The sequence below is a fragment of the Suricata suricatta genome, chromosome 2 (genome assembly GCF_006229205.1).
Source record: "Suricata suricatta isolate VVHF042 chromosome 2, meerkat_22Aug2017_6uvM2_HiC, whole genome shotgun sequence".
Taxonomy (NCBI): Eukaryota; Metazoa; Chordata; class Mammalia; order Carnivora; family Herpestidae; genus Suricata; species Suricata suricatta.
The window spans coordinates 21790110-21810691 of record NC_043701.1 but is presented as its reverse complement, the minus strand read 5'-3'; the positions used below and the strand labels follow the sequence as shown (position 1 = coordinate 21810691).

The 20582-nt window shown below is 38.7% G+C and overlaps 1 protein-coding gene across 5 annotated transcripts in view; it reads right to left on the bottom strand.

The window, feature by feature from the left end:
* TMEM209 (transmembrane protein 209) overlaps positions 1-17907 on the bottom strand; it is a 32537-nt gene extending 14630 nt beyond the window's left edge. For 4 of the 5 annotated variants that reach the window (XM_029923461.1, XM_029923466.1, XM_029923476.1 and 1 more), the window contains exons 1-9: positions 17061-17197; positions 16857-16915; positions 15567-15698; positions 14820-15061; positions 9756-9957; positions 4762-4937; positions 4085-4156; positions 2092-2188; positions 1339-1464 (exon numbers count right to left, since the gene is read on the bottom strand). In XM_029923461.1, the coding sequence (XP_029779321.1) occupies positions 1339-1464; positions 2092-2188; positions 4085-4156; positions 4762-4937; positions 9756-9957; positions 14820-15061; positions 15567-15698; positions 16857-16915; positions 17061-17197 (1243 nt within the window). Of the gene's footprint in view, positions 1-1338; positions 1465-2091; positions 2189-4084; positions 4157-4761; positions 4938-9755; positions 9958-14819; positions 15062-15566; positions 15699-16856; positions 16916-17060; positions 17198-17618 lie in introns of those variants that run through there. The other variant, XM_029923492.1, reaches the window with a different exon arrangement.
* Positions 17908-20582: the final 2675 nt, after the last annotated feature.

Here is a 20582-nt window from a genome sequence, read left to right as displayed (position 1 = left end):
GAGAGAGAGAGAGAGAGAGAGAGAGAGAGAGAGAGAGAGAGAGAGAGCGAGAGCACACAAACAGGGAAGGGGCAGAGAGAGAGGGAGACACAGAACCTAAACCAGGCCTTAGGTTCCGAGCTGTCACACAGAGCCCGATGCAGGGCTTGAACTCACTAAAAGAGAGATCATGACCTGAGTCGAAGTCGGATGCTTAAATGACTGAGCCACCCAGGTGCCCTGTCCGATTATTTCTACAAATAAGTTGCAAAGAAAAAAAACGATGGACAGCTTAAAAGGAACTTAAATGCTATATCGACTTTCACAACATGTGATAATATCTGAATCCCAATTCAAACAATACCCAAAACAGTAACTCCACAGTTTAAGAGATGGTTGGAAATTCGGAAGTACGTAGGCTATGTATTTCACGATATAAAGAAATTGTTTTAGAACTATTAGGTGTGATAACTGTATTGAGGTTATGTTTTTAAAAGGCCTGATCTTAGAGACACAGAGCTATTTACAGATGAAGTGATGACGGCACACAGGACTACACACAATCCAGGAAGGGAGGAGGTAGAGGGGGATGTGGAAAGGGCCGGGGAGGCCGAGGGACGGCAGGCCGCAGGCCGGGACCCGGGGCCGGGACAGGAGCCTTGAGCATACTGCTGTGTCTAGAGTTATAAATATCTGAATTCTCCAAAAATGCTTACTTCTGAATCCCAGTCCAAACCTAGGGGAGGGAGAGGGCGCCATGATGTTTTTAAGTTAAGGTTTATGGTAAATCTGAAGAGTGAAATACTATTTCTAAAACTTTTTTCAGTGATGAGAACATTTTACAGTTTCTCCAAAAAAAAAGCAGGAAGCACAAAGAGAGTGTCTGGGAGTATCAGGGAGGCTAACTTTCTTGATTCTCACGTCAGTCTCCTCAGAAGATCACATTTCCCTCCAAATAATCTAAATATACAAGAAATACAAAGAAGCAACACATTAAATATAAATTACGAGAATGGAAAGAAAGAAGGACCAACATGCAGAAATGATAAAGAATGGCACCATGGCACCCACTCTTAGTGGTTTAAGGGTAGAAAATAGGTGAAATTACTGCAGCCCATGTAGCTCACATTTAAGTTTCCCTCTACAGAATAAAATTAACGAGCAGATTCAAGGCTACCTCCATCATTTTGACAATTCTTAGGCAATATGAAACATAAAACCCAGACACTATTCAAGTATATAAAAGCCTTAAGCCATAATTAATATGTTCATAAAATAAAAGACAGTGATACCTAAAAACGCTTTGTCCTCGTTATCTCAAAGTAGTGAAATTTTTTTCCTCTTCAAATTACTAGTTACCTTTAATCCTTTCAAACAAGTATTCCTGATTCGGTGTCAGGTCTAGGTACTGCACAATTGTGTTCAAAGTTGGAATGAGGGGAGCTTTGACCAAAGCGGCTTGCTTCAAGCTAGTAATACTAGCCTCTGTGAAAACAAAACACACAGGACCCAGATTATTCCCCACTGGGTCTCTCGAACTTAAAGTGCCCCTCTTTCAGTAGACGTGGAAGGAATGCATGAAAGCGATTAACAGAATAGTTCAGTTTCACAATGAGCCTTATCTACTTTACCTACAATTGATTTTATCGTTTCTGGCACAGTGACCAGATTTATCGACACACACACCACATGCACACACACTCCAAAAGCAGCAGCCAGATCCATTTTGGCAAATCTATAAACAACTCACACACAAATATTTTTGTGTAGTATGTACAATAACATATACGAGAGCTTTCAAAATCAGGTTGAGCTGGGGTGCTTGGGTGATGGGAAAAACAGGGTGACCGTCGAAGATTCTGTGGGATTTCTTTACTGGGTGATGAGATATTCTAAAATTGATTCTGTTTGCACAACCCACATCTCTGAACTGTGGACTTTAAATGGGCGAACTGTATGGCAAGTAAATTCTAACACATATTATAAACATTTAGTCTTGTCCTCACCTCGAGGTGACAAAGGAAGTAGTCAAACAGCCCAATACGAGAAGAAAATGTCTACTTGGCAGAGTTACTGAAGGCAAATCAGACGCCGGGCTCTGCCCGCACCCACCTCCTATCTGGAGCTCGGGACAGCCCATTCGTCTCATCTGCGTGCTGACGGACTCGATCTCTTGTACCAGCGGCACTAATATGGTCTCATTGATCCACTAGGGGAGAAATAAGGCAAAGAATTCACACACATAACCCTAAAGCATTTCTCAAATAGTTATATTCATGAAACGCTAAGGATATCTTTACTGTCTTGTACTTGAATATTAACAGAATATAGTGAAAGAGAATGAAGTGGCAGCAACCTGAAGTCTAGACAGTTAAGTAAGCAAGCCGGCAGAGCGTAAAAAGTTATATCTGTAAATCACATATGCCTGCTTTTTGCTGAAGAAAATACATAAAAATTTTAGTTAAGTTTTTCTCAAAATTTCCTGTGATTATTATACGTAGCTATAAAAGGATAATCTCCAATTTACATTTCCACATTCATCATCATACATTTATCCATGTTGGGTTTATATTGGTTTGTAATTGATAAGACAGCTTTTCAAACTAACATATAATTGATTAATTCAGCAGGCTTACTCAATTCCCTAACTACGTGGAAAACAGATCTATTTGATACTGGTTTTTGAATGTTACGGTATTACTTTAGGATTAGAAACTTCAAATGCCAATTAGGATGGCTAACATCAATCTGATTCTGGGAATTAGAAAAGCCTGTCCACGGAAACACCCCATCTGAGTTGTCTGTGTTATGTGTTTTACCTAAGTGTTAGTGGCAAGTTTATTTCTGTTCCCATGCTTCTGTTTAACTATGAAATGGAAGGATGAAAAAGTTTCAGATGAAATACAAGTCTACAATTCCTTATACAAATTTGTGCACTAAGAAATCTATAAAAATACAAAGGTGTTCAGTAATTTAGCAAGCAAATCAGATATACTGGCAAGACCTCAACTAAATTCCTATGAGGCTATTTAAAGGCTTTATCTCATTTAGTGTGACTATTCATATGTTTTGCTACAAATATTAATGTGTCTGATTATGGAGTGCTAACCAGACTCTGCTAGTAAGTAGTATTCACACTATATTATACGCTATATGCAAACTACCTTTTAAAAGATCCAAAAAAACTCAAAACTTTCAAGCCTGTAATATAAGAGAGTGCAGTTCTAGGACATCATTTTACTCCTTCATTCTTCCAACACATATTCAATGAATCCTACTTACTAGCCACCCTTGGGCTGCAATAAAGTTCCCTGAAGGGGTCAGGGCTATATTCGCTGTGTTGTACCTTTCATCCCCATGAGGGAATTTTTATGTTTACAAAGCCATACAGAGCTTCTGGTTCAAGAGAAAACAGGCTGCTATTTTCATTCCTCCCTTGTGATACCTAATGAAAATTATAGTAAAAGAATCGGAAAGTAGACAAGTGATTTCAACGTGTTTCTCGAAGCTGCAGTGTGGACGGTTGCCCGCTGAAGGGTGGAACAGCAGAGCGGTGCTCCCTGCAGTGGAGGAGGGGGATGCTCAGGTCGCAGAGGGGTGGAAAGAGGCGGGGCTGAAACATGGGCGCTCACTCACTCTGTGTAAACTGGCCAAAGATGAGAACAAAGATGAAACAACTGAAGAAATTGAAGCTACTGAAGTAGCTTCTAGTATGTATGACCCTCTCTCTACTTTAAAAGTTCTCTGAGGGCAAAGACCTCGTTTTTGTTTCCCTCACATTTCTAGATACATAAAAGCTCTTTGAAAAAAAATTGAAAAAAAAAAATGAAATTGAGCTGTTACAAAGATCTTAATAACTAGATATATTATTCCTATCCACTCAAAATAAACGGATTTACTAAATATGGAGAGAAAAAAATCTGACCAAAATAGTGTAAGGTAAATGTCATGTTTATCCTTACATATGTGCCACCAAATGGCACTTTTCATAATAATTCATTTTGCTACTCTAACTAGTAATTAACACCTCTAAATAATATTCTAATAACACACTTTGCGTATTAAGAGGCACCAATATTGTATGAAGAGTGATGTCAGAACTTACATTTCTGAACTTAGCTGTCCATGAATCCATATGATCAAGAAGTTGTCTATTCATAGTCACTCTTGCCCAAACCTATTAAAAATATGTTTAAAATGAACAGTGAGGAAAAATCTTGTCAGAAATCGGTCACTTACCTCCACTCTCAAAAATATATGGAGAAAAATATCTGAAAAACAACTTCACTGATATTCATCTAATTAATATGCAAGAGTGTTCTTACTACTCATTTAGTTGCTATTCATGCAGATAGGTCTTTAAAATTCCTGACATTGGTGTGTTTAAAGAATATTCCTGCTTCACGAACAAAACAAAACTCTTATATTTGGTATTAAACTGATGAAGTTCAAATGTTCTAATCCAAATATATTTTAAAAGCAAGAGTCTCGCATATAGTAAGTACAAATAGATACTTGAGATACCTTTCTGTAAATGAATGCAAAAAATGTTTTCGGTAGGATACTAATGTCAACTACATGTAATAAAGAATAAAGCCTACAATATAATTCAGTTCTAGGAATACGAAGTTAGACAGGAATATTTCCAGTGTTTAATGTGTGCCAAATTTATGTATCTAGCCAGTAACAGAGAAGACTGCAGACAAAACTGTCCCACAAGTAGAAGAGACTTTCTAACAATCTGCAGTCATAAATATGAAGTCATTTTTATTTTCCATTTACCTCCTCTGCAGCTTGTTTAGAACTGAGATCAGCTTCATCTTTGTTAGCACACGGGGCCTGAGACCTACAGGCAAGCTGATACTGGAACTTCTTTAAAGTCTGTGCGTAATCTCCCATTGAACGATTGTAGTTCCAGAAGGTAGGACTGGTGGAAGGTGAGGTAGAATCTGGACTCCCTACAATGTTGAATTTATAATTTTTTTAAAAAACATTTTAATTTATTTTTGAAAGAGAGAGAGAGAGACCATGAACAGGGGAAGGGCACAGAGAGAGGGACACACAGAATCGGAAGCAGGCTCCAGGCTCTGAGCTGCCAGCACAGAGCCCGACACAGGGCTCGAACCCACGGACTGTGAGATCATGACCTGAGCTGAAGTCAGATGCTCGATCGACTAAGCCACCCAGGTGCCCCCCATAGTGATGAATTTTAAGCACATCAGTGTGTGCTGTAATAACTTTGACATTTAAAGTTAGCACTCGAACACCGGGTATCTAGGCACCTAGGTGCTGGCAATCAAGGCGGACACAGCCCCAAGGGATTCTTCTCTTCCCTCCTCCCTGACATTACTTTTTCTTTAGAGAACACAGAGTGCCTGTGCTAAAAATTAAAAAGAATATTTTCTGAGTAATATCAAGTGGTTGAAAGTGTCTGTTTATTTTTGTTGTACAATTAAGCTTGTTTCATTCTCTAAGACTTCCAAATGACTCAGCAAGAAACAAACAAAAGACAAATTTCTTCAGGAAATAAGTAGGCTAAGGAAGTTCCTTGCTTGAATTTTTAGTAGCTCTTTCTGAATGGTAGGACTATAGCCTCCCATTAATAAACTCCTCTTGGGCCAGCAGCCCCACTCACTCGTCCCTGTGCTACACTGTGTTCTCTCTATAGCCTGTAATAATTCCTGTGTTGCAGTAAAAGAGACTGCTGATTACACTTGTAAATTCATAAATTTACTTTTAGGAAATGTTAATAGTTAATATGGGGACTTCATCCTTTAGAGGAGTCTACCAGAGTACTTATTACATTTTAAGGTTATAGTTTGTCTTTTTACTCAAACAGAAGTGGAGCTCCTTGAGGGTAGGAAATACTATTTTTCCCTAGCATCCCTGTGAACTGAGGCTGTGACGGCTCTGGAGAATTCTGTAGGCTTTGGGAAACCTATCAGCTTGGATTTCACTGCCCAAGTGGGAACTGGTAATGAGGTAGAGTTGGACTAAGACCCTTTTATCCTACCTCTGTCCCCTGTGCCCAGCTAGGGCAGGAACCTCAAACGGCCACATTCTTGGTAGATAAGAAAAAAATCTGTCCACTGGCACCAGGATATAACTAGGAAACTCGTCTAAGTTGTATGCGGATTTAAAAATTATCCATTTACACATGGGTTTAGAATATCCATTTACACTACCTGTGAAATCCAGGAACCTTCAAGCCCAGAAATTACCTAAGTTAGTTCAAGGTCAATAATGCTCCGTAGGCATTTGGCAGAGGCAAATACAAAACTGCCAAGAGGAGACAAGGCTTGTAGCCAGCCTTCCCAGGATAGAAAAGCACAGATAAAAATGTACTGTAGATAAGCTTACCAAAAACAAACAAGAAGTACATAAATCACAAGAGGAAACAGGGTTCCAAGCAAAGGAATCAACAAGACAAAAATGTGAGCACTTAATCTTCGAGAACTTTAGATAACCGAACTACAAGACACTTCAAAAAAGTCATGTTTAAAGTGACTGAGATAAGAAAAGATTGAAAACATAAGAACAAAACAAGATACTCTAAAAAATAAATCATGCATATTTGGAAGAGAACCAAGTAAAACCTTGAAGATTGAAGGAAAAAAAAACATGACAAATTAAAAAAAATCAGTGAGTTAAACAGCGGGTTAGATACCACTAACGGAAGAACCAACCAGCGGGGAGGGAAAAAAGAGAAGAATGCCAAACCACTAAATGCAAAAGACATGAAAGTTTTAGAAAATCTCCATTCTGCAACCACCAGGAGAGGACCATCAATGGATGCTAAAACCACTGGATAAAGGCTGTTGGGGAACAGGACTCACAAGTCTCAAAGCATCACACTTCAGATTATTTATTAATTACGAAAGGGAAAGGCGACGGTTGTCTTAATCTTGACCAAGTGATCCGATTTAATGTTACCAATAAAGGGACAAAACGGTATCATGAGTCCCCTGATGTGATACTCTGAGAGGAGCACACTGCCACGTGAGGTGTATTCTTGCCAAAAAATCATGTTTTAACTGATTCTTATCTAATCCAATAATGAAAAATGATCACACATATCCAAATTTGCCAAACAACTAGGCTGACCTCTTCAAATGTAAATGTCATAAAAAATGAAACAAACACACACAAATGTTTTGGATTAAAGAAGACAAAAAAAGCATGACAACTAAATACATGATCCTTGACCAGATCCCGCATCAGTAAAAGAAAAAAAAAAAAAAAGCCACAAAGGCCATTATTGGGTTAATTGGAAGAAATGTGAACATAAATAATACTAGTATCTCAAGCATGGTAATTACGTTGTAGTTAGAAAGGAAAATGTTCATGTTCTTGGGGGACACATGTGAAATAGTTAAGGATGAAGCGTCCAGTCCAGCAAAAAAGCGTGTGAGAAAGAGTAAATGTGAGTCCCTGGCTCCTTATTATTGGAGAAAGGACTTACGCATATGAAAAGGGAGGAGGCTAGAATAAACCCTATAGAGTTGGACTGGAATTGGAGGTATCAGTTGGTACTCATGGTTTTTCATATATACAGAAGGATGGATATGGAAATACATTTGGGGGTGTTTGTGGGCATTCATATATATTCCTAGCCGACTTTTGAGAGGACCTAGAGTAATGTTATCCCATCAACAGTGACATATCCAGTGCCCAGACATCAATTTCTCAACATCATTCTCCACTAAAAGCAATCATGGTCCCTTGGAGAAATGGACTAACTCCAGAGCCAGTTAACCGGGAAAGTACCAGACAAGCCGGGAATATCTTGTGGTGCTAGAAAGTAAAACAAAACAACAGAAAAACAGAAGTCGGAGGATCCCACTACCCAAATCTGAGACAATCTAACCTTTAAAATAAATGACATAATTGGGGAGAAGAAAAAGTTGTTATTTTGCAATAGAATGCCAACAAATGAATGTAAACGGTGGTTGCATTAAGTACATTGAATTTACTTAATACCACTGAGTAAAATGGTTAAAATGGTGAACTTTACGCAAAACATGTTTAAAATGTAAAAGGGAATAATACAGAAGGAATGATGGAATGAGAAAGTCACTACGACAACCAACATAGTAATAATTTTGAAAAGAAACTTAAAAGGATGTTAAAGCCAGTAAGTTAAATTTGACGAGGAAAAAGATATAGTCTCAAAGTAGCTCCTCATAAAAATACTATTTAAAAAATTAATTTATATAAATACTGATTTACCTAAAACCTACAGGCACAGAGAGTTCAAAGTATAGGGATGGACACAGATACACCAGGCAAATACGAACCAAAAGAAAATCAGTACAGCTGTGTTAATATCAGAGAAAACAGACTTGAAGGCAAAAAGCTTGAGATAAAGATAAAAGGAATAACTGACCAGAATGGTATTAACAATCGTGAATTTATATGCACTTAACATAATTTCATATCTATTTAGTAAATCTGATAGAATTATGAGGACACACTTAATGTAAGACAATCAGTGGGAGCTTTTAACCGACTTTCTTACTAACAGAGCAAGCAGATGAAGACTGATAAGATGAAATATTTAAGAACACCTTCAGGAAGTTTAGTTCAATGAGCAAATACGGAGCCAAGTATTTAGAGACTATGCATCCTTTTCAATATACCAAAACCCATTTGTAAAAAGCGATCACACAGCAGGCCTAAATACAAGTCTTAAAAAATACCAAAGAATTAACAGGGTAGAGGTCACAATCTCTAGCTGCAGCATAATTAAGAGGAAAAACAAAAGATAATCAAGCCTTCATTTCATATGTTTGGAAATTCAAAGCAATACCGCTCACTAATACTACTTTTAAATAATAACAACAATACTTTCTAAATAACTCCTATGGATCAAAGAGGAAATAAAAATGGAAGCCAGAAAATATCTTGATAAGACAAAGATAGGGAGAGGGAACACCACAGGTTGTTCTTTGCATTATATAATTTTCAGAAAACTTGAAATATTTCAAAATTTCACAAGAGGAAAAAGCATGCATCAACAAATAACAAGTTAATATTGATTTGTTTCTTTGACATTTCTGGCACTTTCGGGCAAAATTAAATTAAAAATCAATGGAGAGATTTCAAGTGACACAAAGAGCCATGGTCCAATAACGGACTTCCTCATTGTGGCCATGCGTTAGCACCTAATGTGCTTTCTGTGAAAGTTCCTGAGGGGGAAAAATCATTACGTGGCTCAATAACCTAATTTGGTTTCAAATAATTGACTTTGTTATAATCAAATCCACCCCAAATAGATTAAGATTTGCTAACACTGTTTCCCAAAGTAAACTAAAGAGAAGTTCGAAAATGTTCTGAGAAACAGGAGTGCTTCTAGAGTGAATCTGTTCTCTCTCCTTTATTCCTCCTGCCCCGCCAATCTTCCCACGGACCAAAAGGAGACAGCTAGCACTTTAACAAGCTTTGCTCTGCATCACTGCAAAAACATTTTACAGCCTCAACTTTTAAATAGAAAGTATAATTTATGTTATAGAAAACACTTTCAATCTTAATGTAGATAAAAGGTTCAAGAATTCTCAGTTCAGCTGTATTTTACTTCTAAATCTGGCAAACTTAAAATTCTAACTATATAAAATACAAAAACAAAACGTATTTCTCTTCTGAGCTACACAAGGAGTAAAAAGGTATATTGGTAAAAAAGAAATATTAGTGTACAGGTATCAAAGTAATGAAAATAACAGGATAATGTAAAAGTGACACCAAAAATATGAGTTGGATCTGAATAAAAATATACATACCCAGCTTCACTCTATGCTGTTTCTCTTCTTCACTTCTGAGAAAAGTATCCAAAGTCCGGAGGTCAGTCATGTAGTCTTCTTTGTCAGTAGGGGAGTTATAGACGGTGGGTGAAGAACGGTAGCGAGATCTCAGCCCACTGCCCTCCACTGGTCCAACAGTTGCAGGGTGTGGAGAAGAAGGAGAGGGACTATAGCCTGCCAACTATACAAAAGAAAAGAATTATTTCTTATTGAAGTTTGTTTTTGTGTTGGTTTTTTACTTTCAAAAAGTAACACACCCATCAGAATGGCCAAAATCCAGAACAATGACGACACCAAAAGCTGGTGAGGACCGGAGCAACAGGACTCTCATTCACTGCTGGCGGGAACGCAAAAGGGTAGAGCCGCTTTGGAGGACAGTTTGGCAGTTTCTTATAAAACTAAACTACACTTCCCATACCATTAGCAATTGGGCTCCTTGGGATTTACCCAAAAGGAGTTGACAACTTAGGTCTACACAAAAACCTGCCGACAGATATTTACAGCAGCTTTACCCTATAACTGCCAAAACTCGGAAGCAACCAAGACATCCTTTAGCAGGTGAATGGGTAAATAAGCTGTGGTACATGTGGACAATGGAATATTTATTATTCAGCATTAAGAAAAAATGAGCTATCAAACCATGAAAAGACATGGAGGAAGCTTAAATGCACATGACTGACTAAAAGAAGCCAATCTGAAAATGCTACACTGTATGATTTCAATTATATGATATTCTGGGAAAGGAAAAACTATGGGAAAAGTAAAGGGATCAGTAGTTGCCAGAGATTGGGGTCAGGAGTGGGAGAGGATGGGGCACCTGGGTGGTTCAACTGGCTAAGCAGCCAACTTCAGCTCAGATCATGACCTCGCGGTTTGTGAGTTCGAGCCCCGCATCGAGCTCTGTGCTGAAAGCTCAGAGCCTGTAGCCTGCTTCAGAGTCTGTGTCTCCCTCTCTCTCTGCCCTTCCCCTGTTCACTCTCTGTCTCTCTCAAAAATAAACATTAAAAAAAAAAAAAAAGGAGTGGGAGACGATGAACAGGTGGAGCACAAAGGATTTTTAGGGCAATAAAATGACCCTGTATGATACCATACCATAATGGCGGATACACGGAATTATGTATTTGTCTAAACCCACAGAATGTATACCTCCAGGAATGAACCCTAAAGTCAACTGTGGACTCTGGGTGATAATGATGTACCAATGTAGGCTCATCAATTGGAACACATGTACCGCTCTGGTGGGGGATTTTGGTATTGGGAAGGCTGTGCCCATGGGGGTTGGGGGGCGGGGGGCAAAAGTTATAGGACAGGTATCTGTTCTTCCTCTCGATTTTGCTGTGAAACTAAAACTATTTTGTTTTGTTTTGCTTTTTAAGAGAGAGCGAGCGAGCGAGCAGTGGGGACAGAGGCAGAAGAAGAGAGAGAGAGAATCCCAAGCAGGTCCCACACTCAGGGCAGAGATTGAAGGAAAAAAACATGACAAATTACAAAGCTCAATGCGGGTATGTGCACAGACAAGCAGGGGGAGAGGCAGAGAGAGAACACCAAGTGACTTCTGCACTGTTAGTGCAGAGCCCCATGTGGGGCTTGAACTCACAAACTGTGAGATCATGACCTGAGCCCAAATCAAGAGTCAGATGCTTAACCGACCAAGTCATCCAGGCACCCCTAAACTTCACTGTTTTTTTTAAAGTTAACCATGAATTTTCCTATAAAAATTCTTTATAATATTATTCTTACTAGCTGTATAATATTTCATTTTACATATATACCATCATTTATTTTTACATTCAATACATTCGAATTGTCTACAATATTTGGCCACTGTAAATGTTAACATCTCTGTACATAAATCTTTTTTTTTTTTTAAGTAGGTTCCACACCCAGTACGGGTCCTGAGCTCAAGACTCACACACTCTACCAACTGAGCTGGCCAGCTGCCACTACATAAATCTTTTCTTAATTTCTGAGAATGTCCTTCAGGATCTTCTTAGAACTGAAATGATCTGATCAAAGCATATGAACATTTAATACATATTCCCACTCTATTAAATGAAAAAGTTGTAGTGTGTACTATTCAGAAGAAAGTTGATAGACGGATCTATTTTGGTGTATCTCCATTTTACTGTTTTAAAATGTTTATTGGATAGAGAAGAATTTTTTAAAATTTACATTTAATTCGTGTTTCCTTATACTTGTGAAGTTACACACTTTAAAAATATGGGGGCACGTAGTGGGCTCAGTTAGAAGAACATCCAACTCTTGATCTAGGGTTGTGAGTTCAAGCCCCACCTTTGGTGTAGAGACTACTTAAATAAATAAAACTTAAAAAAATACAATTACTGGTATTACCTATTTTATCAACTATTGCTACGCCAGTACAGTGGCAAAGTAAATAAAGCTGGAAAAAAGGAATAATGTTAATCCTCTACCACATTGATTTCTTTCTTTTTTTTGAGAGAGAGAAAAAGAGAGTATGTGAGTAAGGGAGCAGGAAGGAGGGGGAGAGGGAGAATGAGAATCTTAAGCAGGCTCCAGGGCCAGCACAGAACCCAACATGGGGCTCAATCTCATGACCATGAGATCATGACCTGAACCAAACTCAAGATTTGGATGCTTAACTGACTGAGCTACCTACACACCCTGCTTTTTCTTATTACTTTTTTTATTTAAAAAATTTTTTTATTTGAGTAAGAGACAGAGCACAACAGGGAGAGGGGCAGAGGGAAAGAGGGAATCCCAAGCAGGCTTCATGCTCAGCACGGAGCCCGACCCTATCCCACAACCCTGGGATCGCGACTCAAGCAGAAATCAAGAGTAGGAAAAAAAAAAAGAAAAAAAAAAGAGCAGGACATCTAACCGACTTGAGCCACCCAGATGCCACCTTCTCTTATTTTAATTAAAATGTAAGATCCTTATATATGCCATGATGATATCAGTGCTATTCATTGATCAGTTTATTTTCGTTAAGGGGCATATCTTATGCATAATGTACATTATTTTATCCTCTCAATACATAAATATTACTACTGTACTAATTTTAGATATGAGAAATCAGGTATTCACTGTAGAAATGCACTGTACTAGTTGCTTCATTCTTGTCTATGTTGAATATTTCCATAATCAAAAGTTTAAAAGTTTCTTGAAAATTTAACTCATTGACAAAACTTCAGAACCCTAACCTACAGATATAGTTGATTAAAGTTTAAATTTTTTCTTCCATATTTATTTAGGTTTTCTACTTCTTAGTCAATACGGGCATTTTTTCCCTAGAAAAAGTCATTCCATTTCATTAACTTTTCCACGGTATTAAATTGGTTCAACAAATGTGTATACATATATATATGTGTGTGTGTGTGTATGTATATGTATATGTATATACATATACATACACACACACACACATATATATATGTATACACACATAATCTATCTTTCATATACTGTGCTAAGAAAACAACATGAATAAAAACACACAATCCTGTACTCAAGGAAGTTACAGTCTAGGAGAAAAAAGATAATTAATGTTACCAATGTTATACACAGAGCTGTTCCTAAGGACTAAAAATAACTTGCATATTCAAGAGTAAACTATGGTATTTCCACTAGATGAGTATTAAGTAGCCATTAAACAGAAATTATGTTTGGGTGGTAAAACTACGGTTTTTTTTCCCTCATGAAAACAAAAACTATTTTTACAAGTCATATTTACCTATGGGTTAATTATCACTACATACACATTTCCTCATAATATTTAACATGTACAAAATTTTCTACATTTGCCAAAATTATTATTGGGTACCCAGTAGTATGGAAGTTCATTACAAAGAAATATTATGTAATGGCTAAGGGCAGTGTGTTGATTTCACTTCCAGACATTCCTCATTTAACTAGCAGGATAGAGATATAGTTCTTTTCTTTTCTTTAATTTTTTTAAATGTTTATTTTTGAGAGAGAGAGAGAGAGAGAAGGAGAGAGAGAGAGAGAGAGACAGAGCATGAATGGGGGAGGGACAGAGAGGAGACATAGAATCTGAAGCAGGCGTCCAGGATCTGAGCTGTCAGTCCAGAGCCCGACGTGGGGCTCGAACCCACAAACTGAGATCATGACCTGAGTTGAAGCTGGACACCCCACCACCTGGCTACCCAGGCGCCCCTATAGAGATGTAGTTCTAACTAGTGAGAGCATCTGAAAATGTGACCATGCCCCCTTTAACACTCCTTTTATATTCTTATGCTTCAGGCAGGAGTCACAATTTCAAATGTGTCAATTTTGCTTCACTTTTGCCTCTATCAAACCCCCAAATGAGAACAACATCCCACTTTACTGTGGGAGTTGGAATGAAGGTTTTTAGTCATCCCATGAAGGGTGGTGTCCATCATGAAGGGTTTTTTAGCTCAGGAGATATTCCAACATGATGAAAAGCACTAAGATTCTGTAAGGATATACAAAAGTTTCATATAAGCAAGCAAAAAGAGGGCAAACGTGAATTTAAAAAACTAAAGTAAAAAATTATCATAGTCTCAATTTGTTTGAAAGACCCTGCAGAAAGATCCTAGATGGTGACTCTCAGTCTTTGATCTTTGCAAAAGCTAATTTTTTTCTTTCATTTTAGGGTGTGGTATAAAGAATTTCTGACTGGGTATCAGGATCTGGGTTCTGTTTTTGGCTTTTTTTTTTTTAATGCTTTTTATTTATTTTTGAGAGACAGAGAGAGACAGCACGAGCAGGGGAGGGCCAGAGAGAGAGGGAGACACAGAATCCGAAGCAGGCTCCAGGCTCCGAGCTGTCAGCACAGAGCCCGACACAGGGCTCGAACCCACAAACTGTGAGATCATGACCTGAACCGAAGCTGAATGCTTAACCAACCGAGCCACCCAGGCACCCGTTTTTGGCTCTTAAGTTGGCAATTTGGGCAAGTCAATTACCCACTGTTTCTTCGTCCTGTCAGTGAGAAAATGAGGAGTTTTGATTCATTTGGTGATTTTCAAGGTAGCAGCAATTCTAAAATAATGTGACTGGCTGGGAGGAAAGATTCATTACCTTATTATAACCACTGATGGGAGAGTAAGTCACTCCAGGGCTATAGGACCCGCTGCCACCTGATGACAGACCTTGCAGCTGAGGGCTGTATCCGGTTATACAGCTGGTTGTGAACTTGGGGCTGGCACTGGGTGAACGAGATGGACTGTAGCTCAACACACTCTGACCCTGAATCGAAGGAGAAGGTGGAGAGGGAGGGATTTGGGTTGCCGCCAGATCATGTGGAGGAGTCGTCTGTACAACTAGAAAGAAGGAAGAAAGGAATAAATTAACAAACCAACAAATAATAGTAAATAATGTGTGTGCAGGTATAAATAAAATTTCTATAAAAAAGGACAATGAAATGAATCTTTTTCTTCAAGAAAAGAGAAAGTGATAGAGTGACTTGGTTGTTAAATTACATGACGTACTATTACCTAAGGACACAAAATAGTGGTTTACCCTTTCCATACAGTTTAAAGTGAGAGATTAGCTTCAGTCCACAAGGGTTAGTCATTTAATTTTAATTGTAATTAAACAATGGAACAAACGTTCATGAGGCTGTTGAATAGTATTTCCATTCAGTTTATACAAATAGGAATCATAATCATTGGTCTTGAGACAATTTATTATAGACTTGTTTAATATAGTTGAACCAGATGGCTTTGTAAGTCCCTTCCAGCTGAGTCTATAAAAAGGGCAAATTAAATTGAGAAAGATTTATTGCCAAACTTTCCTCCACCTTTGCAAAAGATATAAAACACTTACCAGCTGTTTTCAACCCTAAAAGTGTTTGCTGTCCAGGGCTAACAACCAGACTTGTTGGTGCCACAGTATATTTGAAATACCTCCAAAAATCAAATAAGGCATTTAGGCTGAAGAGGGACGCAAGGGCAAGCTCTGGAAGAGAACAATTTATTTCTTTAAGGGGGAGGGTGGAAGGGAGAACGTTTAAAGGTGGGTGGGAAACAAAACCCTTCATACTTTAGCAAATTAACAACAAAATTGAAAACTATCTTCTTAGTCCTCATTACAGTTACCATTTAATAAATGTCTATTACGTATAATGTCCATTACATAAATGCCTATTATAGGGCATTTACTAGTGAATTTCAAAATATTATCAGGCACCTGACTGGTTCAGTTGGTGGAGCATGTGACTTGATCTTGGGGTTCTGAGTTTAGCCCCACGTTGGGTGTAGAAATTACTTAAAAATAACAAATCTTAAAAAAAAACTAATCTCACAACCTTGTACAATAATTTTCAGCTGCATTTGACTAGAGAAGTCAAGTGACTTTTGCAAGAGCACACAGCTAGTTACTTATATACTCAGGTATGAAGATTTAAAAACTCTTGCTTATTAATTGTTTAACATTTACTTATTTTTTGAGACACAGAGAAAGATAGAGCACGAGCAGGGGAGGGGCAGAGAGAGAGGGAGACACAGAATCCGAAGCATGCTCCAGGCTCTGAGCTGTCTGCACAGAGTCTGACATGGGGTTTGAATCTACGAACTGTGAGATCATGACCTGAGCCGAAGTAAGATGCTTAACTATGTCACCCAGGCGCTCCCAAAACTCTTGCTTATTCACTTGCCACACCATGGATTCCACATTAACGTGTGTATTAGATAATGGCCATAGAGACTCTATACCCAAGGACTACTAAAAAGCAGAGATAAATAGAGAAGAGGGAGGAACAAGGAAATTGAGGAAGGCATCAATGTAATAGAAATCTGATTGTTCTTGAAAGGAGAAATGGTAGGGAAGTAGGGAAGGCATTTCAGAGAATGTAAATACAAATCACCACCACCAAACGTTATTTTTCATCACACAACTCCAATGATTACCTGGAATTGTACTGTTTAATGTCACCTCTACTAGAATGTTCCTTCCATGAGGGCAACCATCTTGTTTCCTGCTATATTCCCAGTTTTTGGAACACAGTACACACTTGAATATTTATGGAATGAAGCAATGAATACTAAGCTGAATTAAACATGAATGCACTTTTTCATTGGTAGCAAACCTAAACCACAGTAAAAATTAATTACTTACCAATATACCAAAGGGGCCAGTATGTTACATTATAATATGAACTAATCAATTTTCCAGTCCTGAAAAAATTAAAAAGGCTTTTCAAAATCTTAAACACAAAAAACAAACAACAGAAAACACCTAAAATCAAACACAAAAACCTGTGGAAACAACCACTGTCCTCTTTAAGTTTCACTTTTTTTTTTTTTTGACTAAGTAACTTACATTTCAGTATATATCATTCCAGCCATAGATACATTTAGGAGGCCCCAGGCTAAAACCACTTTCTTAGCTTCTGTTTCTTTTCTCATCTTGATGGTTCTGTCAATAAGAGAAGCACTAGGATTTGCCTCCCCTTGCATCTATCCAAAAACAAAAAGCACAGGAATTAACGAAAAGAAACCACTTTTCCACTTAAGAAATCCAACTTGTATCCTTTGTTATAGTAACTAAGAACTGCACATGTTTTTCCTAATCTTTAAAATGTCTTTCCAAAAGTTTTCACTTCATTATTATTGTATAAAAAGGGACCCCTAAATTACAACTTTATTGGCACCATACTGTTAACAGAGAACTTGCTCCTCACTTTAGAGATTACTTCCAATGAATAAAAATATCTTATTTTGTAATTTAAAGGGTGGTGATTTTATGTGCAATTATTCTGTATCGTTTTTGGAATGTCACAAAGTCTAGCCCAAGGGCTAATTTAAGAAACTTAAAATACCAAGCTTTGAGAGGAAATATTCCATATTAGCCATAAGCCATTAAAGATTCTCCTCTTACATCTCCACGCAGAAGCCATTAACCGCCTACGATCCTCAACAACTCTGCACTCGGACTGTTGGGCGCCAGAGATCCCCGTTTTGGGTTGCTGAAAAAGTGTAAGGATTGAAGTTTTCTAAGGGTGAACACTCCTGATGTGAAGGGGATGAGAGCGACTGGGGAGTGTGCAGCTTGGGTCCACTGGGATTTAGATTTCCTTTGTTTCGCTAGGCCTCATCTCCTGCAGAAAAACGTTTTAAGACTTCCATATTTGGAGTCGTATCCCAGAAAGTACAGAGCGGCACTCTTCCCGCCACCCAGTCCGCGAGTCAAAACTTCCCAGTCCCGAGAGCTTCCCTCCCTGGGTCTCCCAAGCACAAACTTCAGCAGCCCCTAACGCTTCTTTCTTCCTTTCCACTACAGGTGGAGGGTCGTCTGGCCACACCCCCCTTCGGCGGAACCCTCTGCAGAGCCGCAGTCGTGGAAACACCACTGCAGGAGTGGACTCCACGTCCAGCAAGCACAAAAAAGGCCCCGAAAACCCACCATGTTCTTCGGCCGGAAGCTGCTGGCTCGCGCCACTCTCTACTGCACATGCGCGAAGCCAAGCGCTAAGGCGAAGACAGCCGGTTTGCCGGATTAGTTACCGGAAGAACGGACCTTCTCGCGAGAAGAGGAGGCTGGGGCGGAAGGCTGGGAACCTTGGGCTAGGAGCGTTACCAGGGAAACAGCTTTAGGGTTTGTGGCTCCCACTCACCTGCGGGGAGAAATTCAGACCAAGTTCTGAACCCGCAGTAAAAAGTAATAACGGTAACAAGCTGAATTTCTATTTATTAATATAATTTTATCTTCCTTAGGGCATTTATGGACTCACATTTTACAGCAGATTTTATTAAAGAAGGGTAGCTAATTGTAGGGTAGAGAATGTGGTAATGTGTCCAGACGCCCATCAGCCTCGACGAAGCATTTCTCACAAAAGTGTTCTGACCCAATGGAAATTCTTTAATATCCTTGTAATAAGGGTGTAGCAGTGAGAAGAAAACCCCAAACGTGTCAAAGTTGCTGTGGTTTTGAGGTTTCAAAAAATCCAATCGTTCCTTTTCTTGCATATTCTTCGAAGAACTAATCCTGAGGAAAAGGTTCATCCGGGAGTTTAGTTTGGTTTCATTTGGTTGGTGTCTGGAGGAGCTCAGCCAACTGGTGCCCTAGGTGGGCAGAAGAGTGGGGCGAGATGAGCCAGAGATATGCCTCTGATGGGCTCCCAGAGGAGAGCTTCCTGGAAGAGACGACGCGGGTCTAAAGCACAGGGCCAACAGCCTGGAAAAGCAGGGCTTGGGGACCCGCCATTGGGCGTGGAGAAATGTTACCCTAAGGAAAACATGACGCCTTTTCACAATAAGCTAGTGGATTGTTACATCATGTACGTCTCAACGACCAAAAATTTTCCTTTATAAAATGCACCTAACGCCAAATAGAAGAAAATTAAGTTTCCTTAATAAATAATAATTAGTATTTATTTATTGCATATTAATGGAATCTGCAGGTATACTATGCTCTTAAAGATCTAGCAGATTTTTTTAACTGCGATTTTAATAATCTTTAGATTGCCTTCGCAGCAGTAATGTTTTGCTCCAGTTTTAGATTGAGTTGAACTAACTCAAAAATTGTTCAAAGTGAAAGGGCTCAATGGACAGTCAACTTTAGAATATGGGGTTCCTCCCTACCCCATATCTCTTTCCTAAAAAAATTGTATACATTTGATGTCGTTTCAACAGACACACCTTTCCTCTTTTGATGTCCTTAAGTTACTGTGCATTTCTGGAAGGCTTAAAAAGGAACACTACTACTATCCAAATTTGATATATACCTGACATTATTAGTTTGCTAGCATTACTGTAAAAAGTATCATGGACTGGGTGGCTTAAACAACAAAAACTAATTTTTTTCACAGTTTTTCAGGTTGCAAGTCCAAGATGAAGGCATCAGCAGAATTGGTTTCTCTTGAGGCCTCTTTCCTTGGCTTGCTGACTTCTGTGTTTTCCTTTTTTTCTGTATCCACATACCTCTGGGGTGTCTCTTCCTCTTATAAGGATATCAGTCAGATTGGATTAGGGGCCTATCTTTATGACCTCGCTTAACCATAATTATCTTTTTTAAAAATTTATTTTTGAGAGCTTGTGAGCAGGGGAGAGGCTGAGATACAGAGAGACTGAGAGAATCTCAAGCAGGCTCTGCACTGTCAGTACAAACCCCTATGTGGGGCTCGAACTCGTGAACTGAGGAGATCTTGATTTCCGCTGGGTGACTCATAGGGCTTCTGACTTCAGCTCAGGTCATAATCTCACAACTGGTGAGTTTGAGCCCTGCATCAGGCTCTGTGCTGACAGCTTAGAGCCTGGAGCCTGCATTGGATTTTGTGTCTCCCTCTCTCTCTCTGCCCTTACCCTGCTTGTGCTCGCTTGCTCTCTCTCTCTCTCTCTCAAATAAACATTTAAAAAAATTAAAAAAGAGCCCGACGCTCAACCCACGGAACCACCCAGTTGTCCCTCATCTTAATTGTCTTTTTAAAGGCCATCCCTCTGGTTATATTCAAATTGGGGGTTATTCATTCAACATATGAATTTAGGGGAACACAATTCAGTCTATAACACATTAGACTTCTGTAATTTACATATGGTGTGTGATATGATACATATAAAAGGCACTGAAAAAAATGAATGGATACCTCAGAGACGTAGATTTTATTGGCATTAAAATGTAAAAAAAATACAATATATACAAATTTCAGGAAAAAAAGAGTTTAAGGCAGAAAACACCCTATTGACATAGGGGGTAAACACCATAAACTTTCATAGAAATAATTTAGGGAAATTTTCCAAAAACTTAGAAATCCAAGAAGGGTTTGTTGGTCCCTGTCACAGTTACTGAAGCGTGTATCATAATAGGTTGCCAAGGAAATGGTCATACACTTGGAATGAAGTACTT